The 26,441-nt window shown below is 42.8% G+C and overlaps 1 protein-coding gene across 4 annotated transcripts in view; it reads left to right on the top strand.

Moving 5' to 3' along the window:
* Nucleotides 1-26,441, top strand: part of NSD3 (nuclear receptor binding SET domain protein 3) — a 48,194-nt gene extending 21,753 nt beyond the window's left edge. The window contains exons 8-24 of one of the 4 annotated variants that reach the window (XM_026863067.1): nucleotides 1,527-1,627; nucleotides 4,005-4,050; nucleotides 4,544-4,674; nucleotides 5,236-5,364; nucleotides 5,985-6,111; nucleotides 6,478-6,675; nucleotides 7,222-7,392; nucleotides 11,534-11,683; nucleotides 13,890-14,046; nucleotides 14,589-14,791; nucleotides 15,253-15,365; nucleotides 16,053-16,322; nucleotides 18,970-19,086; nucleotides 19,344-19,485; nucleotides 20,056-20,162; nucleotides 20,512-20,716; nucleotides 22,056-26,441. In XM_026863067.1, the coding sequence (XP_026718868.1) occupies nucleotides 1,527-1,627; nucleotides 4,005-4,050; nucleotides 4,544-4,674; nucleotides 5,236-5,364; nucleotides 5,985-6,111; nucleotides 6,478-6,675; nucleotides 7,222-7,392; nucleotides 11,534-11,683; nucleotides 13,890-14,046; nucleotides 14,589-14,791; nucleotides 15,253-15,365; nucleotides 16,053-16,322; nucleotides 18,970-19,086; nucleotides 19,344-19,485; nucleotides 20,056-20,162; nucleotides 20,512-20,716; nucleotides 22,056-22,297 (2,609 nt within the window). In that variant the 3' untranslated portion in view covers nucleotides 22,298-26,441. Of the gene's footprint in view, nucleotides 1-1,526; nucleotides 1,628-4,004; nucleotides 4,051-4,543; nucleotides 4,675-5,235; nucleotides 5,365-5,984; nucleotides 6,112-6,477; nucleotides 6,676-7,221; nucleotides 7,393-11,533; nucleotides 11,684-13,889; nucleotides 14,047-14,588; nucleotides 14,792-15,252; nucleotides 15,366-16,052; nucleotides 16,323-18,969; nucleotides 19,087-19,343; nucleotides 19,486-20,055; nucleotides 20,163-20,511; nucleotides 20,717-22,055 lie in introns of those variants that run through there. The other 3 variants (XM_026863068.1, XM_026863069.1, XM_026863070.1) reach the window with 3 other exon arrangements.

Genomic DNA, 26,441 nt, shown 5'->3' with positions numbered 1-26,441 from the left:
GGTCACGCTTGCTCAGATTTACTTTCAGCTGCTTCAGAGGATTTTGGCCGAATACGAAGGTGACAGAGGATGGCCCCTGGCTCTAGCGTTGGTCTCCCTTGTAGTTGTGCGTGTCTCAAGGGACGTGACTCCTCGGAACAAAAACTTACACGTGTGCTAACATGAAGGATCTTGAGCCGAGTTATTAATTTCTGAATTATTAATAACTCATTGCTATTATTAATTAGTTAATATGCTGTAAAACTTTTTCCCTTGAAGAAAAACAGTATTTTTTCCCCCTCAGAAATACAGCTGTTGTAAAATGAGTTTTTCTCATTTGTTGTTAGTGAGATACTCCTGAGCCATGCAACCTTGATAAAAACGCTCAGCTAATTAATCAAGATGGGTTTTCCTTTTTTTTTTTTCTTTTTCTGGAGTCCTTTTGAAAGACTTTCTTTCAGTGTCTGATTAAACCCTTCCCCTCCCTCTAGATATTTTTTTCTCCTAACGAGAAGATGCAGGTTTACAACTTCTAACAGTAAACTAACTCCTGGTCCCAAGAGCTTTCATTTTTGCTTGGAAGAATACAAGGTATTTTATATTTGTATTGTCTTAGGTGAAACACCCAAAACTGAAAACCAAGAATAACGCTTCACAACAGCTAATTGTAAATCTTCAAATCGCAGTTTCCTACCAGCTCAGCTCGAAGTGTGTGCTTTGTCTCAGAAGTCTTGTGTGCATGTTTCTCTATGCCCTTTTTGGGGGTACTGTAGCATAGAAAGGTCTTCTGATTTTTGCCAGCCTTAGTGTCAAAAAAGCAGTAGCTCCTACTTCACTTCTTGAAATGTCATGATAACCTTCGTTAATCTGAGTTTGTTTTCCATGGTAATATTTTTTAAAAGTCGTTTTTAATTTTAATAATAATAATAACACCACATCATGATCACTGCTTCTGCTTGTGCTGAGTTTTCCTTCACCTCTCAGAATCTTCAGCTGAGCGCTCAGATGTCGTATTGATGACACGTGTTATAGCGTGGCTCCTGCTTTAAGTTTGTGTTAGCCAGGTCTGAGAGCAGGCCACCCCCGCAGAGCAGGGGCCCAGAACTGGTGTTTTGAGTGAAAACTTGGAAGCTGTGTTTTGCGTCTTATATTTCTAACTTGCTTTAGTTCAAGAAGATGATTGTGATAACCTTCCCGTAAACACCAAAGATGGACTATTTGGTTAAAAAATGCACCAAAGTAAAGACTGTGCTTGAGAGGTGTGTTACGAAAATCTGCTTGCCCTAAACTGGATTCCAGCTTTTTGTTTTGCTGTTACTGGTGTCTTTTTTTTCTGAAGCTGATCTCTCTGTCTATGGAATCAGAACGCATTGTCAGCAGCCACAGCACCAGTTGGCAAATAGCTTGGAACTGAATTTAAAAATAAAACATTCAAAAGAGGAAAAAGTCTTGGTTTCGTTACTTTATGTGTTAATTTGGTGTTGAACATCTTTCTGTACCACAGAAATACAAGGAATCGTATAATGGAAACCTTTTTCCTTCTTCAGGTTCTGTAGAAAAGAAGCAACAGAGAAGATCGATTCGAACCCGCTCAGAGTCTGAGAAATCCACTGAAGTTGTGCCAAAGAAGAAGATCAAAAAGGAGCAGGTTGGCTTCCTCCATGTAGAGAGTTAAAATATATTGTATTCATAAATGTTGTGGCTTATATTGGTGCCTTTTTATTTTTCTCCATTTTTCCCCATCGGGTTTCGTTTTGGACTATCCTTCATGAAATCCCCCTGTCAATACCATTGCTGTGACTCTGCTACTGGCATCTTCACAGTATCAGTCAGGCTATGGAAATGGGAACTCAATGATGCAAGACTCCTAACGAACCTGCCATGTTTACTTTGAGATTTCTGTTATGGGCAAAATGATTTTGTTTCAGTAATTTCTATTTGATGGAATTGCCACCAGGTTCCTTCCTTTTGCTCTTGATTTAGCTGCTGGTTTGTATTGAGGCTTTGTTTTTCAAATGAAGTTAGACTGATTAATCTGACCACTCTTGAAAATGGACTTTAAGAATGATTTAACTTAAAGATGAATAGTCAGACTTTTATGTTGGCAGACATCAGCAAAACAGATCTTCTGAGATATACGTTTTCTTTTTCCTCAAGTAGATCTAACATGTACAGGGCATTCCTTTAATCTGGATGTCAGACAGACAAATGTTGTTGCTTTAAAAAAAATATATATAAAAAAAATTCTGCGTGGAAATGAGTAGGAAAGTGCAGTGGATGGACGTTAATATTAAAAACTGAATACACTTTTTTACCAAGTTTGTCAAAGTTGTTGGTTCTTTTCCTTACATGGTCGGTTTTCCCTCTTCAAGGGCCTCTCCACTTGAAACCTGAGAATTTTATATAAAATATTTTGTAGTATAGCTTTTACCAGTGAGAATTTTTAAAAAAGGACAGTCAGGCTAAAGATTTATATGGGAAGGGGAAAAATTGTTTTTATCTCTTTTAATTTATTCTTTGCTCTTTATGCTTTGTTTTTGCACTTCATTCACTTCAGAGATTGAAAGTGGACCCCGTTGCCTTTTCTTTCCCCCATATTTTTCTTTTGATGCCATAGCATTTACATCTGTTCAGCAGAAGAATGCTCTAACTCTGGAAAGTTTCTCAGTGAAACTTTAAAGCAACTTAAATGTTGGGCGTAAGATACCTGACGTAGTCCCTTAAACCTCTTGTCACGAGGTGCTGCAGCCTCCCTATTTTCAAATGAGTTATTTTATGTTTGTAAATGTTTCTTAATTTAACGAAGGTATAAGAACCAACAATATGAACTTCATGGATCCCAGTTAGCGTTGCTTGCTTATATTATCTAGCTAACTAAGACTATGAACATTAAAGTGCTTTTCTCAGGAAAAGTATATGACTAAAAATTAAACACAGATGCACTGTAATGCGCATAACCTTGAATGTATTAAGTTATATTAAAAAAAAAAATCTTACTAACTTCTTACAATTATGCAACAATATTTGTTACCCAAAGTCAAGTTTTCTTGCAACTGATTCCCCAATTAGTCTGCAACAACTTGGTATAAAATCATAACTGGAACGAGTACAATTAATGGGAAAAACAAAATGTTAATGCTACTGTTACAGTGACTAGTGGAGAAATAAAAGTGATTGTTTAGATTTTATATTTGTATTACGAAATGTATCCTATACAAATCCTTCTATTGTATGTTTTTACCTATTGTACAACAAAATAAAATATTTTTTAAAAAAATTATAGAATAATCCTTAAATATTTACTAAATGTGTTTCTCCATGCATATGTAACCACATTGTAAAGAAATACCTTGTAATTCTTAACCTTAAAACCAGGATTTTAGGCAACAACTTTCTTCTCTAGTTATGATTCAGTCGCCAAATTCTGACGTGTTCCATGGACATTGGCAGAGCAGTTTCTAAACTTGCCCTCCTGATCTAGGGCTGAGAACTGAGGCGCTTTGGCGAGGTTGTGGAGGTTTCTGCCGGGGGGGTCCTGCCGTTGAGTTTCCAGCTGTATAGAGCCCTGCAAGGCTGCGGAGACCCCCCTGCCCGGCCCCTTGCAGGGCTCTATACAGGGGGGGCCGGGCTGCAGCCCCCGCAGGCTGCGGAGGGGCCTCAAGGGTCCCCCAGCCCGAGCGTCCTCCTGCTTGAGGGGAACCTGTGCTTACCCAGGCGTGGGGTTTGACAAAAGCGTCAGGGTTGGCTGCCAAAACGAGCCCCGCTCCTGCCTGCGGACACGGGTAAAGCTTTGTCATCTTCGTGCCCCAAGGGAGCGATGGGGAAGGACCTGGCTAGTGAGCGTGTGGCTGTCCTGGCCTAGGCACTAGGATTAAACCCAGCAGGACCGAAGGCTCCCCCCGAGAGGGGATGGCAGACTGCAGCTGAGTTCAGAGATGCTAACCGCTTAAACTTGAATGTTTTCTTTTTAATACTAGGGAGAAAAATTCCTCTGGTTTTAACTCTGGATTTTCCTATTCAAACAGGTTGAAATGGTTCCACTGACAGCAGTGAAGACAGGATTGCAGAAAGGTGAGTTACATACGAAAATAAACTTTATTAAACCTTCCTGGCCAGTCGCACTTCGGCAGTGCTTCTCGTTCTCTGTCAGAGGCAGAGGTCGTGCTTTCTGGTGACGAACACAAGAGATGCTGATCTTAGTTTCTCCTCTCAGGGCTTTCCAGGGGTGTTTTTGTTGCTGCTTGTTTGTGCACTGCTAGTTGGAAAGAGTGTAAGTCTCTGCTTAGCCTTATTGTAAAGGTGAATGAGGGGGAGGTAATTTCCTAAGGGTTTGCCCTCTGTTACAGACAGTTAAGTGGCTTCCTGTGCTCTGTCAGCATGTTCAGAAGTTTGTCAGAAGGTCTTCTTAAGGTTTTCATTTAATTAGCTCTTCAGGGAGAATTAAACTAGTATCAGAATTACAAACAAAATTAAGGCTAGCAAATAAAGTGCAGTTTCAGGCTATTAATTTTAAGCAAAAAGTTGAGAACATATATTAAAACTAATTTTAGTATGTTGTGTTAAGGTGCCAGCGAGATTTCAGATTCTTGTAAACCTTTAAAGAAAAGGAGTCGTGCCTCAACTGATGTAGAACTGACTAGCTCAGCTTACAGAGATACATCTGACTCTGATTCAAGAGGACTTAATGATTTACAGGTAAAGGCATATTGTTTCTCGCAGGGACTCGTTTCTTTAACCTGTCAGCATAGCAGGCTTTTCAGATGTGTATTGCTAAACATGTGACTGCTGTATTTTCTACAAATTTCATGTCTTTTATTGTCTAAAAAATTAAAGCCTAATCTTCTTTCTAATCCCCTCTATTATATTGCTATAAAAAACCCCCCAATATTTCTTTACAAATTTTCCTGTTTCCTTGTCTGGCAAAACATTGCCTTAGATCGCTGACTCAGCTTGCTCTTCAGGAGGTTGTTGGATTCTTTGGGAATTGGGGGATGCTGCTGTATCTTGGTGTAAACCTGAGGCGTGGGGGAAAGGTGAGATGGATACCTGTGGGGTTTTTGCTTGTGCAGGTAAAAGACGTCAAGAAGGCAGCACTTCTGTATCGTTCTAACGAAGTTCAGCGACTTTCAAGGGCCTTTATATCTCGTGACATGTCGAATGATCTTTCTAATCGGTGGCGACGTAAAAGTTTTTTCACAATGTGGTTGTCCTCTGCAAGTGTCTTGTTTGAGTGCCTTGGATTTTTCCTCTTTGTAGGGTAGTTTTGGAAAACGTTCAGACAGCCCATCAGCTACTGCCGATGCTGATGCTTCTGATGTGCAGTCGGTAGACTCTAGCTTATCGAGGAGAGGAACTGGAACAAATAAAAAAGACACTGTTTGTCAGGTAAATGATGGTACTGTAAAGAAATGGATACTAAAAATGTATCATCCATTTCTGTTAGTCAAATTGCACTACTTTGTTTTAACCATGTCTCATAATTTGACATCTCAGATAAAATATCAAGGCTTTTAGGAGTTTTTATGCTCTGGAAATGATTCCTAAGCCCTCCTGCATGCTCACAAGCTAGAAATCCATACCTGCTAGCAAAAGTATATCTCATTTTCTGCTCTGTTCCAAGATTTCAGATGGCCTTTCAGGGTAGGGCAGAGTGGGAATTTTCCAGTATTCTGGAGAGAAAATCCTGGAATCTCTGGCCAGTTTCCTGGTCGATAGCAGGGGAGCAAGCTGCTTTTGCTCTTCAGGTGCATGAGAAAATGAGGAGTCCAGATGGATCCTGTAGTGCCTCTCCTCTCTTATAAGAGCAAGATCCAGAAAGTGCTGGGATTGTCTCCAGCCCAGAGACTTCCCAGGTCCACCCGTGGGATGTAGGCCAGTTCTCCTGCCTTATCTTGGCTGTGAAGAGATTTTCAGCCAGTTTCTGGTCTTTGTTAGCATCTGGTAGTTGTTTGCACCTAAGCATGTCAGTACCCTTTGTTCTCTGACTGGCTCTCTGCTTGTTTAAGATCTGCGAGAGCTCTGGTGAGTCTCTGGTGTCCTGCGAGGGCGAGTGTTGCAGCGTCTTTCACCTGGAGTGTCTGGGCCTGAAGTCGATGCCTGATGAGAAGTTCATCTGCACCGAGTGTAAAAACGGTGAGTGTGTTCCTGTCTCTGAAAAAAGGGGTTTCCCACTCTGCGGAGGAGCCATGTTCTGGTCTTGGCTTATTCTATTACTTTTTTTAACCTCCGAGGCCAGATTCTCATCTTCTGCTTGGCAAGTCCTGCATAAGAAGAGAAGTGATTGATAAACTTCTTAGAGCTTTATTCAGAATAAGAGGCTTTTATGTTAACAGCAATTATGTAGTTACTGTGGATTATAGTAACTTGCCTGGTGAAGGGAAGGAGCCTGTGTGGATCAAACTAGTGTAACTGTTTGCTGTAGAATTATTTTTTTTTTGACCATGGTATCTCAGAGAATTGGCCGTTACAGTTGGGCTTCCTTATTCCTTCTTTTTCAAGGAGAACATACGTGCTTTTCCTGCAAACTTCCTGGCAAAGACGTGAAGCGCTGTTCTGTCAGCACATGTGGCAAGTTCTACCACGAGGCCTGCGTGCGGAAGTTTGCCACGGCGCTCTTCGAGGCGCGCGGCTTCCGCTGCCCGCAGCACTGCTGCACGGCCTGCGCCGTGGAGAAGGACATCCACAAAGCAAGCAAAGGTGAGGACGGAGCGGGGCGACGCTCCCGCGCTGTGCGGGGCTGACTCTGCCCTCCGCAGCGCCAAGGCTCTCCTCCTTAACTTAAATCTGTCACGGGTGGGAAAGGGGCGACCTGAGGCTGCTGCTGGAGAATCCCCGGACCCACAACGCTCGAGTTACCTTTTGTTGCTGGTTTAATGGAAGCCGAGGGTTAGTAATGCAAGACCAAAGAATGTGGTGTGATGTTTCATTTTTAAGACAGTTGGTAGTGGCCTTTTGAACAATTATTTCTCAAAAAAAACCCAGAATCCTTTTAGAAGTCAACCAAAATATTAAACAAGTAGACTGTAGAATGATGAAAACCATGTATTTTTTTCTTAAGAGAGTTTAACAGTGAAAGTTAAAAGTTAACTTTTGTGAAACCTTTTTTTTTTTTTTCTAAATGTTTCTTTTTAATCTAGTACTCTGATGGGAATAAAAATCAGCCTTGCATCTGTCTATGGTGCCTTCTGCCATATCCTGCCTCCAGGGTGACATGGTGCATTTTTCTGCATTTATATTGCACAGGTCGCATGGTGAGATGTTTCAGATGCCCCATTGCCTATCACTCAGGAGATGGCTGTATTGCGGCAGGAAGCTTGTTTGTGTCATCCCACATTCTCATCTGTAGTAACCATTCCAAAAGGAATCACTCCTCATCAGCTGTAAATGTAGGCTTTTGTTTCGTTTGTGCAAGAGGTGAGCACACTTGTTTTTTCCCCTGTTTTATAGTTCTGTGGTCACTTGTGCAGTTTAGTGATAAAAATAATGTATTTCATAAAGAACTCCTCCCTTAGGGCTCTCTGGGACTTAAATGCTGCCTGTGATTTTTGTTTGTTTTTTATTTTGGTCAACAGTTCTCATGAGACTTCCACTTGCTATTTTGGTCCATAATATTTGATATTCAGACACAGCGATAGGTACTCAGAAGCCTACTTGTTTTGCCAGTAGGAAAAAGTGGATGCCAAGCCCCCAGTTCCAGCCATTGCAAGCTGAGAATGGATGCTGTGTTATTCACTGTCCATTAAACGGAAGGGGATTCTTTCACCAGTCACAAACTTAGAACTGTTTAAATTTTTAAGGCTAAAAGGTAGGATTTACTCATGAACTAGAAAAATTAATTTTAATTTATAACTACCATCACATTTGAGAACTTTGAAAGTGAAGCATTTGCAATACCGTATGAACAGGTTTCATGCTGGGATTTTTTTCTTTTTCCTTTTTTTCTTTTTTTTCCACTTGTTACTTTTATGGCTCTTAAGCCACTAGTCTTCTGCCAGCTAGCAGGCTGAAAAACTTCAGTGTATCAGTGGCTTTAGTCTCATAATGCAAAAATACCATTATTTTCTCAGATTGATCGCAGTGACATGATTAGCTGTTTGAATAGTAATACGTATCTTATACAGTATTTCCAAATTGTTGGATGTATTCTTTTGAGCCCCTTTGAGAGTCACTAGTAAGGAAGTGAAAATGAGGTAAATCCTGGAGTTGACTTGTTTTCACTTGTGTTCATTTGGTTGGAGGTTTAGTGTGGGAAAGGTTGCCTTGAACTTGCAAGAGCAGAGTAGTAATGAAAGATTAGGAAGGGAAAGATGATGCCAGGGTAATTTCCTTCCTACCTCTCTTCTTTCTTTCCCTTTTCTCATTTCTGAATAATTTAGGAGCCATCACAAAGGATCGAGTTTAAAATAAAATATATTAAAAAAATCAGAAGCTCAGAGAGAAACAGTAACTTTTAGAGTGAGCTTTAGAAAAGCTCCTCTGAATGGGTAAAAAGACGTGTACGCCATGGTTCAGTGTTTCTCCTTGTGTGGGCTTATTTAGACATTTTGGGGCCGCCCCAAAGCAGGATACACGTGATGTGAATCACCTCAGCATAAATGTACCCGTGCAAATCTGACCTGGTATGTGTCTCTACACTCTTTTATTTTAGGTCTTTAGGTAGCCTTATGTGTTCTGTGTTGAATTTTGCTTGATAGTGTTGTTACCTGTACAGTCTAAGCAACTAAAGCAAGCCTGTTGCCGTGTCTCTGGAGCGGAGGAAGGTGCAGAGGTGGGAGGGGGTGTTCTGTGAGCAGGGGGGGCTCTGTGTGTCCCACAAACACTGGGGGGAACCAACACCCAGCCTGCATCACTGCTTGAACCAGTAGTTGTGGGCAAAAGCCAACCTAAACAGGTGGCAAGAGGTTGTTTGTTCTCTGGAGCTGGAGTAAAGTCATTAGAAGCCATTTCTGTGGTAGGCAGAGCAGTTCCAGAATATTTTCAGTACTTTTGGTTTTGGGTTTTTGATCTCGGTTGTCTAGAGTCAGTCTGGTACAGCCTCAGACAGGGGTTTATGACAGGAGAGTTTCTGTGGGTCTTCCCAAGATTCCCTAATCCGAGATGTCAGATTAGACTGTCTCCAGGCAGGGGCCAGGTCTGCCCCTGTAAGTACCCACGGGAAGGAGGGGTGGCTGGCGCTGCTCAGGGCTGGACCGCAGGCGCGAGGGGACGGCACTGGGGCGAGTGTCGCTCATCTCGGTCCTGGAGGCCGAGTTTGTCCTCGGCTCTGAGCGCGGGTCTGGGGCAGGCTTCTGCCCTTGGGCTTCTTCTGAAGGTTCTGGTTTCTGCCAGTCTCAAACACCGTTAAGCTGTAGTATCCAAATGCACTGGCCGACCCGGGAGGGCTGAGTTTCTCTGAAGGTGCTTTACTAGACCTTGGCCAGCTGCGAGAGGCGCCTGAAGCTGGCCTGAGATCCAAACCAGAGAAGAACCTGCTGAGATTGTGAATCTGCCGTAGTTTGTTACAGATACAGGTGAGGGTGAACCTCTTGGGGAATTTTTTCTCCCAAGTTTTAGCTACTTACTCTGGTACACAAAAGTGTGAAATTAGAGGCCTGCTACTTCTCCTGGGCAGAACCTATTTCAAAGCTTTATGAAAAGGCGTACCTGCTATTTGGCATCCCTCTTTATATCCAACACAGAAATCGGAATTTAGTAGTAGAATTACAATAGAGGAGTCTTAGGGTTGCTGAAGATGCAGACCTGCATTTATTTCTAAAAAAATAAATGACGTGCAGAAGAAAATTTTCATGCTTTTTTCATATTTTTTTTTCTTTTCATTTGACATTGCTTTAGTAATTCTGTTTATACCTGAATCTAGCTTCATCAGAGATGAAACTACAGAAGTCTGTATTTTCTCCTGGCAATATAAGTAACCTCTGAACCCCGGCAGATGGAATTTCCTGTCCTGTATATTCACTGAGTCTTAATTACGAGAACTTAAAAAGTTACCACTTCCACTGACTGAATCCTCTGTATTTTACAGCAACTGTGTACTTGTTCTTCTAGAAAATTTTTGTGGGGTTTGTTTCTAGTAGGCATATCTAGAATTGGGAGGCAGTGTGCTTCACTGAAGAAAGATTGTGTGAGGTTTACATTTAGCAAACACCCCCGGCTGGGTTGAATTGAGTCCTCTCTAGTCATACGTGGTCAGCGTGAGGGGCATGAGGCGAGGACAGTGTCTGTGGAGCATCACAGAGCACCTGCTCAGAAAGCAGTGGGGAACTGAATGCTCCAGAAACACTTGGGCATCTGGATGTGAGAATGGTTATTTAATTAGTTTTAGTTGATGTCAGATGGAGAAACTTTGTATTTAGATCCAAAGCATTACTGAAGTGAGAAAATGCAGATAGAAGACAATCTACAAAATATACGAACTTGCTTAGCATGAGGTGCTGCAAATACAGTATATTTTAAGACTTCCTGTTCACCTTCCTGAAATATCCTTCATTAAGCATGTTAGAGTTCACCTAATTGCATGTGGAGGTCATACTGGGTTTAGGACTCCTCCTGAGGCCATGCTCTCCAGGTAGGCTGATGCTATTCTCACAGCAGTTTTTCAGGCAGTCCATTTCCAAAGCTTCTCTACAGCACTCAGCTCTGCGTGTGTCCCACGAGGGGGAGAATTGGTGGCTCTCTTGGTAGCTCATCTTTCCTGCCTCTTTGGGTCTCAGTTGCTCTGCTCTTCCCCTGAATTACTGGCCAAATGCTTCTCATCTGCAGCTGTGGGGCTCTTGCTTGGGCTGCCTGGCTCTTGGGAGTGATGAAGAAAAATTCTTGGTGGGGAAGGACAGAGAAATGCAAACAGGTTGTTCACAGTGAAGGCGTCTGGGGGAACAGGTTGCTCCCGAGGAGCTGTGGGAGGGGACGTGGTGGAGCTTCACTAAAACCAAGTGGTGTAGGGCAGAACTCTCACCTGTTCTTTCCCCTCTGGTGCCTTGCAGAATCGCTGACCTCCCCCTTGATATTTTTTTTTTTTCGACACAACTATAAAGGCAAAACACTGTCCTAGATAAGATTTGAGAGTCAGATTTGTAGTAAGTGGGATGATGAGCTCTTGTATGCAGCATCTGCTTTTTCAGTTTGTAGCCCCAACAGCGTGGCCTTTGCCACCCCCCAGCTCTTCACATGAGCTTGCTTTTTCCATTAGCGGGGGGGAGGGGGGGGGGGGGGGGGGGGGGGGGGGGGGCGTCGTGCAGATTTCACACTGGTTGCTTTTCTTGTGCTTTTCTATAAATGCACAAATTAAGGGTAAAAAGCACAACTGAAATTCCACTTAGAAGCAGCTTATTCATCATAAGTTATTCCAGTTAAGTTTAATTTAGTCTCTCCAACATAAAACCTCTTTCTTAGCGAAGAAACTTTCTGTCAGACTTTTCTTTTTCTTCATTTTATCTTTTTTTTTTTTCATTCACACATATATGCATTAGAGGTGTTCATTTGATTTACTTTATTTTCTCCTTTATGGAATCATGGGTAGTTTCATTGCAACTCATCTCTTTCTGTTTGTTTCGTATAGGGTTGGTAGTGCAGGATCATTCAGACCCCCTGTTCAGTTCATATGCCTATAAGTCCCACTACCTACTGAATGAATCAAATCGTGCTGAGTTGATGAAATTACCTATGATTCCTCCTCCTTCGTCAGCTTCCAAAAAGAAATGTGAGAAAGGTAACCAAAATAGTTTCTTTCTCTTTAATTTACTTTCGCTTTTTCTATTATTTCTCTCTCTTTAAATCAAACAAGGAATGTCTGCTTGTCAAGCACCTCTTACTGCTTTTCAGTGAACTTCACTCATTGATTATTGTGAGCCTGTGTTCATGTTGTTGGCAATTTTTTTTTTATTACAAAAGGGCTTAAAATAATTGCTGTCACTAAATTCTCCTCGGAAGAGGTTAAATCATTTTGTACCTGGCCCAGGCTGTTCCAGCCTCAGGGCAGGTGTCTAGGCAGTGAGGTGAAGAGGAGGCAGTGAGGTGAAGAGGTGCTGTGCAGTTCAGTGCTCGCCAGGGTGCCGTAACCAGCTTCTTCACTTGGTTTCACGTATGACGTGGGGGGGGCTTGTGTCAGATCTTCCCGGCAGCTGGCGCAGAGCTGAGTGAAGAGAGGCTCCGACAGGTTGAGCGGGGCTGGTGGCGTGTCTGTCCCGAGGCCGCGGGGAGCAGCGAGGCTCTGCCCGACGCGGATCCATCTGTCCTTGGGCCTCGCCCTGGACCTCTGCTCGCCCAGGACGGGCCGGGGCAGCGCGGGCGGGCGGGGGCCGTCTGTCCCGCCGTCACCCCACACTGCCGCGGCACCTCCCCGTGCCTGGCATAACTCTTGTCTGTCTCAGACACTCAGATCTCCTATTTTATTCCCCACAGAAATTTGATTTCCCAAGAGTGTTCAGAAACGGTGCCCCGTTAACCAGTCTGAAGTTAGGTTATTTTGAACGTTGCTAGATTGATGGCTTTCAGTAGTTCCTGTAATTCCTGAAAACAAAAATTATTTTGAGCCCTCTGCTTAGCTTGAGCAGTATCTTACTAATGCATCCTGAGAGCAAAGTGTTGGGTTTTTTTTCTTGCTTAGCACTGAAAGTTTTGTGTTTGATTTCGTTTGATTTTTGCATCTCTTGGCATTTTACCATGTCAGATAATGTTTCAGTAATTTACACTGGCTCTGTATTTCCTCTGAAATAACGTTTGCCAAAAAACATTTTAAAAGTTAAAATTTTATTATGGGTTTGGGGAGCTCTGGAAAATCCGTATTGTTGGATTTTACTGGTTTTTAGCAGAGGAAATACAGTATTGGTCATGCAACTGATTTGTTTAAGGAATGCTTATTGTGACATGCAACAATCAATTAATGCAATGATATTTTTGAAAGTCTATAGGTGGACAAGATTTTCTGATAAATGTTTGAAAGTTAGGACTCACACTTTTGTATTGTGATTGAAAATTGCTTCAGATACTCTCAAGTCTCTCCCAGATTTTCCATCTGGGACACAAAAACTTGTTAATTTTAAAAAAAGTATTTATATATGTATAAAACTGTGTTATCTATATTTTATATACTTACATATATAAAATATTACAGTATGTGTAACATATGAAGTCTTTACTGTATGAGCTTAGAGATGTGCTGTGGCTCTCCACGTTCAATACATCTGCCAAAATACAAGCCAGCCAAAAGAACTTTTGTCCAAATAAGTGTAAACTTCAGAAATTAACATTACATAAACTTCAGAAATTAACATCAACCACTGCACTAAGATTTCCTTTGTGCACAGAAGGAACGTTTGGGATGGGGACAGCACGTGTGGTGTCTTGTTCTGCACTATGTACCGTGCTCATACTGCTGAACTCTTCTTTTTGTGGAACACACACACTTAATCCTTGCAATTCTTTTATCATGTCCTTGGTACAGAAAAGCATTGATCAACCTATAGGCTGTGGGGTTTTTAATGCACACTAACTGATTGCTGGGGGATTCAGTCATAACGATGTTGATTGAAAAAGTGATTCTTAAAAATATGGTTATTTGTCATTGTTTTGGCCGTCACCAAAGAAGCAAAAGCTGGCAGCACAGCTTTCGGGTGCAGCGCTTCCTTCAAGGGTGCTGCTTCTCCTGCTAACTTACCTCACCTTTAAAAAACACTCAGCTGCTTTTTTGTGTCTCTTCAATGCAGCTGAGAGCCACAGCTTGTATGTTAGATGATTGCACTGCACAGTCTTTTTTAACCAACATTAAGTTTGACTTGATCCCTTTCTTTAGCCATTTTTTTCTGTGGGGCAAAGGAGAATGTGGAAGGGGTGATTTAAAATGAATGTCAGTGGCTATGCACAGGGGGAAGCAAACGCTTACTTCTATAAACCAAGCAGGATTTCTTTGTTTAAAGGTGGAAAACTGTTGTGCTGTGAATCCTGCCCAGCTTCCTTTCACCCGGAGTGTCTCAACATAGAAATGCCTGAGGGATGCTGGAATTGCAATGACTGTAAAGCTGGCAAGAAGCTACGTTACAAGCAGATCGTTTGGGTCAAGCTTGGAAATTACAGGCAAGTTCACTATTTTTGTTGAATGTTTTACGTGTTCCTGGGGAAGCACAGACACGAGAGAAGTTCTTACTCCAAATTTTGGAAAAGCCTCTTAAGAACATCCGTGGCATGAGAGCGGAATTCTGAGATCACGTATAACCACCTGCACGCCTGCAGTGACCAACAGCAAACACAAACTGGGATACACTGGTTCTACAAGTCAGACCCCGTTTCTCCATATCACTGTTACACTCTACAGAGCAAATGTAAATGCAGGCATGTATCCACCATTGCCTGGAAAAAGCAGGAGAATTCAATTTCAAGGGCAACATCGATGTCTGACACAAAGTAGATGAATTATTGTATCTCTAATCCTTGTTTACAAAGACTGAGCTGTTCTGAGTTACCTTCCTGTAATTCTGTAGTGCATTAAAAACACGTAAAACGTTGCCAGAAAGCGCCTTGGTTGCACAAAGGAGGAGTTAATTTCTTTAAGTTAGGCAAACTCAGAAGCTAAGGCTATGGTTCAGGCAACTTATATTCTTTTTTTTTCTACCTTTCAGGTGGTGGCCAGCAGAGATCTGCAATCCCAGGTCTGTGCCTCTCAACATACAGGGCCTCAAACATGATATCGGGGACTTCCCAGTATTTTTCTTTGGTTCACATGACTACTATTGGGTACACCAGGGCAGAGTTTTCCCTTATGTTGAAGGAGATAAAAGCTTTGCTGAGGGGCAAACTAGTATTAACAAGACCTTCAAGAAAGGTAAAATCAAACAAAGTTTATAGTGGTTTATGACAAAAATTCCACGTGTTTGTGTCTCCATCACCACTTAACCTGCATGGGAATATTATGTGACTAGTGTTCTGTGTTCACGTAAAACTGCAAACATTATGTAGATCCCTTGACTGCAGATAAAAATCTGTTTCTTTAAGTGCCTACTCATTGTGTATTGTTGTGGGCAAGTTCAGTTCTGCCACAAACTGGGAAATGTTAAGATGGAGCTTGGGCTCTGCTGCATGGGATCATTGTTCAGTATCTCAGTACCTACTGAGAAGTACCTGATGATAGATTCATTATATACTGCAATAACTCATTTTTAGCCTCTGTTTTTGTTTATAGAGTTCTATACCAGCTTTAAGAAAAAAAAATAAATACATACATGTATATAGTTGATTAACAGCAGCTGGTGCTAATTGCTTTCCATTCTGAACTCCCTTGCACAGCACTTGAAGAAGCAGCAAAGCGATTCCAGGAGCTGAAAGCACAAAGAGAAAGCAAAGAGGCATTAGAAATTGAAAGGAATTCAAGGAAACCTCCACCTTATAAACACATTAAAGTGAGTTGGCCTCTTTCTTCTCCCGTTTTTATTCTGTGCATGGGTAAGCTGTGTATTTAAACCAGTACTTGCGACAATCCAAGCTTAAGGAAATTCAAGTAAGTCATTTTGCTGTTCTTTTCAAGAATCTTTTGTTCTGTCTTATAATACCATAAAACATTATTTTAGCAGAGTATTTGTGAAAGAGTTAACAGTTGAAGAACAGTTGTACCACAGGTAGAATTTTGCTGATGGCAAGTGCATCTCCTGTGCCTTAGACACCGGCTATCACAACTTACTGAACTTTTGTCAGGCTTAGCTGGAAGAAATCCCAGTAATGTACCTGATAAACTTTGTGTGCTTTGAGTTCCTGTAACAGTAATTTTACTGGGGAGAGACTCATGCTGTACTGTCTGGAGTCAGGAATTTTAATATTCTTTGCTTAAATTGCTTGCTGCTGGCTTCTCTGAACAGTGTGTCCCCAGTTAAGTGAGCAGCAGAGGCAAAAGCACGCGTGTGTGTGTCTGTGAAGCACAGGAAGTGTTCTTGTCCTGTCACACTGCCCTTCAGAAGGCTCTGGAGGAGAAAGAGTGAGGTGATCATTATTTTCTTGCCTTCTCCTGTCAGCTGATGGTTGGTCTCCAGTAAAGCTGTTAGTCTATGTTCTTTGTGTGTTGTCTTCATAATTCTTTTCGTCCTCTGTTGCAGTCCAACAAGGTAATAGGGAAGGTTCAGATCCAGGTCGCTGATCTGTCTGAAATCCCTCGCTGTAACTGCAAGCCGTCGGACGAGAACCCCTGCGGCCTGGAGTCGGAGTGTCTGAACAGGATGCTGCAGTACGAGTGCCACCCCCAGGTGTGCCCCGCCGGAGAGCGCTGCCAGAACCAGTGCTTCACCAAAAGGCTCTACCCTGACGCTGAGATCATCAAAACTGATCGACGTGGATGGGGCCTCAGGACAAAAAGGAATATTAAAAAGGTAGACTTATGAAGGGTAAAGGTTGTGTGTGGTTTTATGTGAAAACACTGCGACTCTGTTCACCTTAGGCAAGCTCATAGAAAAATTTCAGCACTTGGAAGTAAATGCTTTGTGTGAAAAAGATGAAACTTCTGTAGGTGAAGCAGTAATGGTGAAATCTGCTTAGCCGTTTTGACAGAAGTGTCTTAACTTTGATACTTGCAGAAGAAAAGCTTGTTCCAGGTCATTGTGACTTTGTGAATTCTGTTGGTGGAGGAAAGGGGGTGGGGGGGTGTGTGTGTGTGTGTTCTCACTGCCTGCTGGGCGAAAAGGGAGAGAGCATTCTGGGGAAAAGTAGTCTGAGTGATGGCTTCTTTCCCCAAACAAGGGCACTGATGATGATGAAGTCTTAGAGGACTGGCAAAATAACTTGCCTGAGGTTTGGTTTTTTTCCTTGTCATAAGCCAGCAAATGACAATCACAAAATGTGAGAGAGGCTCAAAGGGTGGGTGGAGTCAGCTTGACTTGTGAGCCCCTTTTCAGGGGGTTACTCCTCTGTTCCTTTTGCCTTTTCATGCTGTTACACACCAACGTGCTGACAGCATTTTCCCCTTAGTGGGTCACTCGGAGGGAGGGAGTTTGCTTCAGGACAAGTTTCTGTCATGTAACGCACTCTGCTCTAGAGAACTCTTTTGCCTTTGGTTGCCTTCGTATTTTATGCAGTTTGAATATGCCCTCGTCTTAACAGCAACAATGTCCTGGAGCTTCTCATCCCAAGGAATTGGGCCCCTGGTTTGGTGGACTTGGCCCTGGGGGGAGGAATACACTGCTCTGCTCTGTGGGGAGAAAGTGCCTGCTCTCACAAAATCACCTGGGTTGGAAAAGAGCTTGAAGATCATCTAGTCCAGCCAGAGCTGCTCCAGGCTGGAGGTTCTGCCGTGATGTTTTGGATTGGGTGGTCACTGTGGAACGGCGCGTCAAGCTTCCAGTGTAATCGGAAAGTGGAGAAAAAGCAAAGAGATCTTGAGCTGATTCTTTCATCATTAAGGAACGTGGTGTTGAATTGTATGTGCAGGGAGCATGTAGGATGATCCACTGAGGAGGTCCTGCAGTGCCAAGATGAAAGCTCTGGGTCTGTGTGAACCGTGAATTCTTTGCTTTTGTCCATTTTCACTAGACATCTACCTCCTTGGCTTTTCAACATGTAATTTACAGTCTCTAGAAATCTGAGATGGAGAAATATTTTGCAGCAGTTGGTGACAGGCGTGTGTGTGAGCAGGGTGATGCTGGAGGTGTTGCAGCAGAGCGGGTGTGGTGAGGACACTGTCCATCACTGCAGCTACAGCTGCAAACTTCTGGCTGCATTTGGGACTTTTTTCAGCCCCTGCATGTCTGACTGATGTGACGGACAGCTGGAGGAATAGTGGGGGGAAAAGTCGTGTTGAAAAACCTTTCAGTACACTATGGTTGTGCCTGTCCCAAGCACCTGGTGAATTTTTATAGCAGGTTTGGGGGTGTTTTATAGTAGAGCTCCTGTGAATTTAATGTGCCGACTTCATAAATGCATTTGTGTCCTGTAAGAGCTTTACTGAAAACTGTTGATGGCTCTGTTGGGTTGTCCAGGTGTTCCCAGACACACAGGCTGCACTGAAAGCAACTTGGCTCTGAAGGGACTTTGGTTTTTTCCCTTTGATTTGGGCTAAAGTTTTCAGACGCATCTAAATGATTTTTATCAAGTGAGTGTGCATTAGATAAGACTCGGACTATTCCAAAGGGCGAATTGATATTAACAAGTACTGGGCTGCTGGGTCACTGAGGTGGCTTTCCCTCAGAACCGTGACCCAAATTGCTGGTTTTCCACCCTTACCCTTCCTCTTAGCACTTCTGTGTGGGGGCTGTGGGGGAGCGTCTGCCTGAGCACAGCTGACAGCAGCGCGCTCGATAACGCATCAGTGCTGCATGGGAGGAGGTTTTCTTGACGTTCCGGGTGCTCGGTGGGCACTGAGTACTTCCAGTAGCTGCCTTTACCCATGTTGGAAGCCATCCGCAGCTGCTCTCTGACGCCCGGAGTGCTGAGTACTGGCTCCCTTCTGTCAAGGCACCAACCACATTCCAGGCCTTCGGAATTTCCTTAGGGAACAGTTGGGAACACACTGCTGGCCTGGAGGGCTGCTTTGAAATGGGGTTTTTAGTGATTAATTTTTTTAAATTTACAATTTTTGTATAATCTGTATTTCATTAAAACTTTATTACTGCAAATGTTCTGAGTTTATTGGCTGCTAAAAGTCCTAATAAAAGTGAGGTATGTAGTGGAAATACTTGCCATTGTAATAGTTCACATTTCCTTAGGAGTCTGAGTGTTGTCCCATTGTAAAGAGGAGGCACGAAACCTTGAAGGGTTCTGGAGCACTGCCAGCAGGGCTTGTGCAGGGGACGCAGCGCAGTGCTTGCCTCTGCTGCCTTTTTATTTCAGGTGGGCTCAGTGCTTAGAGCACAAATACCTGGTTCACGTGCTCACTTCTTCCTAATAGATGGCTAAAGTTTAATGCTCTTCGTGATGATTAGAGTATATTCTTATAGGAAGTACTTTTTCCTGTGCTGCTTCCCTTTACCATCATAAGAAATAGTAAGCGTGGATTTCTTAATTTTATTTTCCTTTACTTTTCAGGGTGAATTTGTGAATGAATATGTTGGCGAGCTAATTGATGAAGAAGAGTGCAGATTGCGGATCAAGCGTGCACATGAGAACAGCGTAACCAATTTTTATATGTTAACTGTAACAAAGGTAAATATTATGTCTTGCTCAATATGAACTGTCTATCGGGGCAAAATACTGGCAGAGGCATCATTCTGTGTTTGATGTCATCCCACTGGAAGCTAACTGCAGGGAAAACTTACCAATTTTAACTAATTTAAAATAAGCGTATTTTTTACTGCCTAAGACATTAGTCATCGCTTGTGAGCAGGAAACCTTTTTGTGTTTGTGAGTACTAAATACATCTGTCTTTTGTTGGTTTTGTTTTGTTTTGTTTTTATTTGAAGGACCGGATAATAGATGCTGGCCCAAAGGGGAATTATTCTCGTTTTATGAACCATAGTTGTAACCCAAACTGTGAAACACAGAAATGGACGGTGAATGGTGACATTAGAGTTGGATTATTTGCTCTTTGTGACATTCCTGCAGGTAAAAAATGGCCCTATTTTGCATGTAAACTTTTGTCTTGAAACGGCCAAGTTCCTAACTTGGCCGTGGGGTTTTTTCTCTGAAGTTACTCAGTGCCAGTGACATTTATAGGAACTTTGTTATTCATTGGAGAGGAGGCACATGTGTGAGTTTAGCTTTAGCAGGGACCTTAGTTAGCAGTAGTGTGAAGCTGAGAGCTGCTGTTAGAGCTGACTGGAGGGTTTGCTGTTGAGTCCAGTGTTAACTCTGTCGTGTAAACACTTAGCATAGCGTTGGGGCTTTGACCAGTCGTTGTCCGGTGTGGCGTTACCTTTCCATGTTGGGTGTTTTACCTGGCTGTCATTTTAACTGGCTCTGCATGAGGGTACAGCTGCTACTTGTGTCTAATCCAGGCAGAACTGGCCCCTTCCAGAGTGTATGAAATCGAGGCACTATTTCTAGCTTGCCCTTAAAACATCTTGCTGCCAGGTCTCACAGACTGTGGGAGGTAAATGCTAATGAAATGTTCTTGTCACAAGCCTGTCTTGCCTCGGTGTCCCTGTGGGTGAATTGTTTTTCTTTGACTTTTAGGAATGGAATTAACATTCAATTATAACTTGGATTGCCTGGGCAATGGCAGGACCGAATGTCATTGTGGAGCAGAAAACTGCAGTGGTTTCCTAGGAGTGCGTCCCAAGGTACATGGACGGAAAGTGAAGCTTCTCTTCCCAAATCCAGAGATCTAGTGAGAGCAGGGCAACGAGAGGTCTTTGTTTTATTTAACTTCTCACGTCTTTGTAATTCTTCTCACCCTTGAAAGTCTCTAAAGATTTAGTGCTGTTGTGTCTAGGGTGAAGTTAATGTACAAAGGGGGTTAATTCAGATACGTGTGGATGGGCATTTCTGGCTTTTAGAGTTTAAAAGTGTTTTTTGAGTGGATTTAATTTAAGCATAGTTTATGAAAATCATTACCCAAAGTTGATTAAATTAATTTTAATGCAAGGGGTTTATAAAGTGACTGTATGCTGTGACCTTTGTAATTGCTAGACAGCATTTGCAACGGCAAATGAAGAGAAGGTGAAGAATGCAAAATTAAAGCAGAAGAAACGGAAAATAAAAACAGAACTGAAGCAGATGCATGAAGACAACTGTTTCCAGTGCGGAGATGGGGGAGAACTGGTCATGTGTGATAAGAAGGACTGTCCCAAAGCATACCACCTCCTATGCCTTAACCTGACTCAACCACCTTTTGGTAAGAGCAGTCGTATGGCTTCGACTCCCCTCTTCCTTCCTGCAGCAGGACAGTGTTTGAGCTGAAATGCAGAATTCGTTCACATTAAATGCAGCGTTTTTGCTTTTGCAATACCACTCGTTTTTAGAAATACATCGGGGGGAGCATTCCTGAATGAGAACCAATGGCCAGAGAGGCATTGTGATACCTTTTAATGTTCTTCTTGTTGCATCTCTTTCTTGGATCAAATATCCTCCTCTTATTTTGATTGAAATATAAGCCTCATCTTGATGTCCCAAGGTCACCAAGCACAAATCAAATGACAGTTCAAACCACTGGTGTTCCAAGCATGATGTGTAGGGCTCGGTTAATCAGTAAATGTGTTTAAATTATCTGCTGTAACCTGATGGCACTTACCTTCTATTTGACTTTTTTCCATGTTAAGGCATAGCTTTTTGTAGCTAGGGCTCAAATTACTCAGCAGTACTACACCTTTAATACGATTGCAGGATTTTGTACGTGTCCGTATCTCTTTAATCTTCCCTATTCCAAAGACTTCAGTGAAAATAATTGGAAGTCCAGTTTAGTCTATGATTAAATTAACCAAAAGGCTGCCACCAGTGGAGCTGAATCTCAGGTGCTCTGTCTGTGGGGTGTCCCTGTGAAGGAGGGTGCTGGCTGGTTCCCAGCAGTGGCCTGGCCAGGAGGGATCAGCGAGGCCTGGGCACAGCAGCAAGAAGCTTCAGAGGTTCCTTTTTTGTGCTGTTCAGTGTCAGTTACCCCTGTGGTCTGAGAGTTCAGCACATGGTCACACACACACATCTCTGAATGGTTTGGGGGTTTTATGCTCAACCATATTTTCACACAGCTTGTTCTTCTCTGAGCCATTTCTTGGTTATTTTTCAAAACTAACACGTTCAGTCTTCTACACTGAAGGGCACTGGGGGTGAACTAAAACTTAATGTGGAGATGCGGGTCTGAGCGAGTGCTGTGCCCCGGTCAGTGAGAGATGCTCACAAATCAGACAAGTGTACAAACCAGACTCTCCATCTCGGAAGGACGTTTGGTGTTCTGATGCCAGAGGAGGTTGACCTAACTGTTTTAAGCATTGGCTATGCATGCAGCAGTGTTTGGAGCCAAGTGAGACCTAAAAAATGCAAAATAAGAACTTTTTCCAGTCAGCTTCTTGTAAAGGAGAAGCAGGAATAGCAACTACAGTAGGAGCTGATTTTTTCTGAACTTCTTTGCGTTCATCTGAACAATTACAACACAGAGCGAGGGTTAAAGGCCAGTGCTGTCCCCAGAATGCACTAACTTCAGCTTCCTGTCTCTCTTTTCTCCCTTCCCCTCCCATCCTCAGGAAAGTGGGAATGTCCGTGGCATCAGTGTGACGTCTGTAGCAATCCTGCAGTTGCGTTCTGTGAGTTTTGCCCTCACTCATTCTGTAAAGATCACGAGAAGGGAGCCCTGGTGGCATCAGCGCTGGATGGCCATCTCTGCTGCTCCGCACACGACCCCAAATCTCCTGTGGCACCCGAGTACTGGAGCAAGATAAAGTGCAAATTGGAACTACAGAATCCTGTAGAAGAAGCGAAGGAGTGAATTTGGTTAAAAACAAAGAATGGAGGGGAGAAGAGGGGCAAACAGGTGATGAACTTGAAGAGACTGCTACGTCACATTCAGTCTTTGTCATCGGAGCCGTTGTGTGTGAGCTGGGAACGGGACCACTAATCTTAGCAAGCAGAAGCAGGCAGTGGTGTTTGTTTTTTATTGTTTGATCTTTCTTTTACCCTTGAATGTGCTACAGCAGCTCTTACTGTTGGAAACCAGAACGTCTTGGCCTTCAAAGAAAAATGTCAACCTTTTGACAGTGAAAAGAATATTCTGTTTAAAAGGTGTTCTTTTGAGTGTAGAAAGCAAAGCATAGCAACATATTTATTTATTTAATTTTTAAAGGGTATTGAAGATCTGGTTTTGATCAGTCAGTGTGTCTTTAAAAACAAAATAACAAAGCCAACGTAACTTTTAGGTCTAGTTTATGAGAAGAATAAAGCCTCCCCACTCTGTGTAACGTTGAGATGCCATAAAGACAGATGTGGGTTTCAGACCAGGTGACCCTGAAATGCCTCCATCCCGTACTTTATTTTTAAAGGCATTTTGAGAAGGTAGGTTATGTATCATGTTAACTTATGAATATTATTGTAAAGCTTTTCCTGTGAGAAATCAGGTGTACGGCTTCTTGGGAGTGCTTGTAACAGGAGATCTGGCGTTGTTGGAGAGCAGAAACCATGGTTCCTTGCTCCAGGGCTGTAATCTGTGTTTGCAGACAGGTGGAGACTGGGAAGGAGCTTCACTGCACAGTGGTCGTTTCCTTATCCCGCCTCACTTGGATAAACCTGCCTGGTTAGGAGTGCCCTGGTCCTCCCAGCCTCGCCCACTGCTGCAGCACACTGGGACTGAAGTGCTGATCCTGCCACTGGGAGCTCTGCCACCGACTTCTGCAGGTGGAGGATTGTTCTGTGCATTTGTCACCTGCCAGGTGGCCGTTAACGCTGGGGGATTCGTTCCTGCTGCCCTCTCAGGCTACCGTTAGCCTTGGAGAAGATCGGGGCACTTAAGGAACCCAACCCATGTGCGTGTTTGTTTTGATTGAATGTTTAGATTTTTTTTTTAAGGGTTGTTTTTTTTTTTTTTGCTGAGAGACATCTTCTAACTTCAGTCTTCATTGTTAATGAAGCTAAGAAAAATCTCAGCACTTTTTCAATGAACAGGGTATTTTCTGTCTGGGCAACGGGCCGTATTCACAGCAGCCAACATCAGCCTCATGAGACAGCTCTCTCTCGGATTTCCTGTTAATCAGAAGAGAGACAGGCTCCTTCAGTGAGGCTTTTGAAGTGGCTTAGGTGGGCTCCAGCTCCAGATTTTGTTTTGAAAACCTATCCTCCTCCATTTCTCATGCGAGGAGCCTTGGAGGACTAGTTTGTCTTTGAACCTCCTCCCCGGCCCACAGTCGCACAAAGCGCTGGGCGTCTCCCCCTGCCCTGGGGTAGTTACGAGTGTACTTTTGACTTGTGTACTGATACTAGCTAACAGTCGTGCTAGCTTTTTGCTAATGGGTATCAAAAATAATCCTGAATGAAAAGAAATAACACCAAATGTTGGTAGCATCAGGCTAAATTAAGCCTTTGAGTTAAGAATCTTGTCTCTGGAAAACTGCTTACAGAAACCTACAGGAACATGGTGACTTCTCAGTTCAAGGAAAGAGTAGGCTGAAGAAATACAGGTGGGATTTTAGAACGTGTCTTGCCTCTGGCTGGTATCCTTCTCATCCTCAAATTTATGTACGGGAGGGAGATTTTTTTCGTGTGCAATTGTAAAATTACAAAATACACTACAATCCCTTCAAGCAGCTCCTGTGCCATTTAACTGATCTGGAGGTTCATCTTCTGAAGGTCTGCAGCAGGTGCCTTTCCGACAGACTTGGGGTGTCTGGGGTGGCATAACTGTGCAGAGCTCTCGTGGGTCAGCTGATGGCACAGGGGGCTGGTGGGATCTATGAAGCACTTCATCTTGTGGTCCGTACTACAGTGAATGTCTGAAACACTAATCTTGCTTGAAAGCAGTGCTATATTTTGGTATTTTTTACAAAAAAAAATTTACAAAAAGGATTTTATTTTTCTTAACATTTTATGTGATAAATGTCTCTTTTTAAGCTCTTACTGGGGGTGTTTAACCTTTTCAGAAATTCCAAACAGCTCTTGCTACAGTGTCTGTAAGGCCTGATGTGTTTACTTTATATTATTTATTAGGCTTGGTAACGTTCAAATGATTTTTCTCTTGGGAAGTCAGAGCATTCTGAGTATTGCAGATACGCCATCATGTGAGTGCACCTACATACGTTTTATCATTCTGTGTCTGTGGTGACTTACTGAGGGGAGGGAGGTGGTGTGGCAGCACCCTGGCCCCTCAGGAGCGTTTCCCGTGGCGGGAGCCTCGACCATCCGTCGCCACGAGGGACGTGCTGCTGCGACCTCAGTATGGCAGAACGTGGGAAGGTTCACAGAAGGCTTAAAAACTTGTAAAATGCTGTGAATTGAGGCCTGCTGCTACTCCTGTGCCATGCCACTTGATGTCTTGGTTAACTTTGTTTTCAAACTTCTTACAGGTGCTCCTTTTTTTTCCACCAAATAAAAGATTAATAATAGCCAACAGCTGGGCTTGGACTTAAAAGGGAAAATAGGAGATTGGTTTATAAGCTTGTACAACTTGCAAACAAAACGTCTGAACTGGATCTCATGCTGTTGGAGAGAAGGTGAATCTTTCAAAAAACTTTTAACATTCTGAGATAAGGAAATACCTAATTCAGAGGATCTTGATAACTGTAGGGGGTTTGTTCTGTATGCCAAACACAAAATGTTAAAAATACACATTTTAGCCATATCTTTGCAAACTGAATCTCAATAATGCCATTCCTTTGTAAGGAAAAGATTTAACAGCTCTTCTGGTTAATTGGCATCAGCAGAGGGGGAGTCAGCTGCTGAATTAAATTCGTGTGGTCTCTAATATTGGACAGTTTGGTCATTTAAGGCTGACAGGAATCATCACAGAACTGCTGGTGATTTGGGTTGGGAACTTCCACCTGCTGGTTGAGACTGTCCACTGTTCCAGAACTGGAATGCCCCGTCACACTTTTTTTTCCCTTTTGTCTTTAAATTTTTGAGATAGCACCACGCTTCTGGCGAACACCTGACTCCAGCTCTGTCGCCTGGGGCGCTCTGTGTAGTGCAGCATCTGAGCTGCCCTGCAAAGTTAACGGTGTTTTGTTGTTTACTGGAGCTTTTACTCTACAGTTTGCACCTTAGCACAGCGCAGACGTTCTGCAGACCGTGGCCAAACGGTGCAATGGCTGGTAACAACCATTTTCTAAATACATGGTGCACGCATTAGTTATTGTAGCTTTCAGATTATTAGTCTAGACTTGTCCTGTCAGTAGACTGTTGAAGGCATTTGCAGCTCAGGAAGGATAATAATGTTAAAGGCAATTTTGTGGGCAAATTACCTTCTTTGGTCACTATCATGGTCTTAGAGAATCTGTAAAAAAGGAGTAATAGGGCTGGAATGTTTAATTTTGGCCTTTCTTCTAAGAAACTTCTTGTATCTTAATTTCAGGATAGAATGGGAAAGACACAATTACTAGACGTAATTAACAATGAGCATAAAATCTGTATATATTGAAACTTTACAGAAATATGTGGGTGGGGTGGGGGAGGAGGGTGGGAGGGGGGATGTCCAACGCTGGTACGAAGTAGTCACTTTAACATTGAAACCTCTGCCTCATTGAATTCAGGGTTTAATGTACTTGAAGCTCTGCGGTTCCTTTTACAGCTTTTTTTATTTATACATAACTTTTTTTGTATACTACATTGAAAATGTCTTTTGACTTCCCTGAAGTTAGTTTCTGCTCCCAGTGTACAGTGAATCTATGGCAAATGGGAGAGTTTTTCAAAGCAGCTGTCTCAGACTTGTGTGTTTTCAAGAAGTGTGTTGCATGAGAGACGGCAGCCTTGGAGTAATGCTGTCCGTGTGCTTTCAGTTCTCCATCGACTTTCTCTTACCATTTATCTTTGTGTAGCAAAAACATTTGCACTTATGATACACTCCTACACTTTGGATGTATTCACAATGTTGTTCTGAGATAAAAAAAAAAAAGGATAAAAAAGGCAAAAAAAAAAAAAAAAAAAAAAGA

Source organism: Athene cunicularia (assembly GCF_003259725.1).
Source record: "Athene cunicularia isolate RWA chromosome 22 unlocalized genomic scaffold, athCun1 chr22_part1, whole genome shotgun sequence".
NCBI lineage: Eukaryota > Metazoa > Chordata > Aves > Strigiformes > Strigidae > Athene > Athene cunicularia.
Note: the sequence above shows the minus strand (reverse complement) of the source record. Positions and strands in the feature narration are given on the sequence as shown.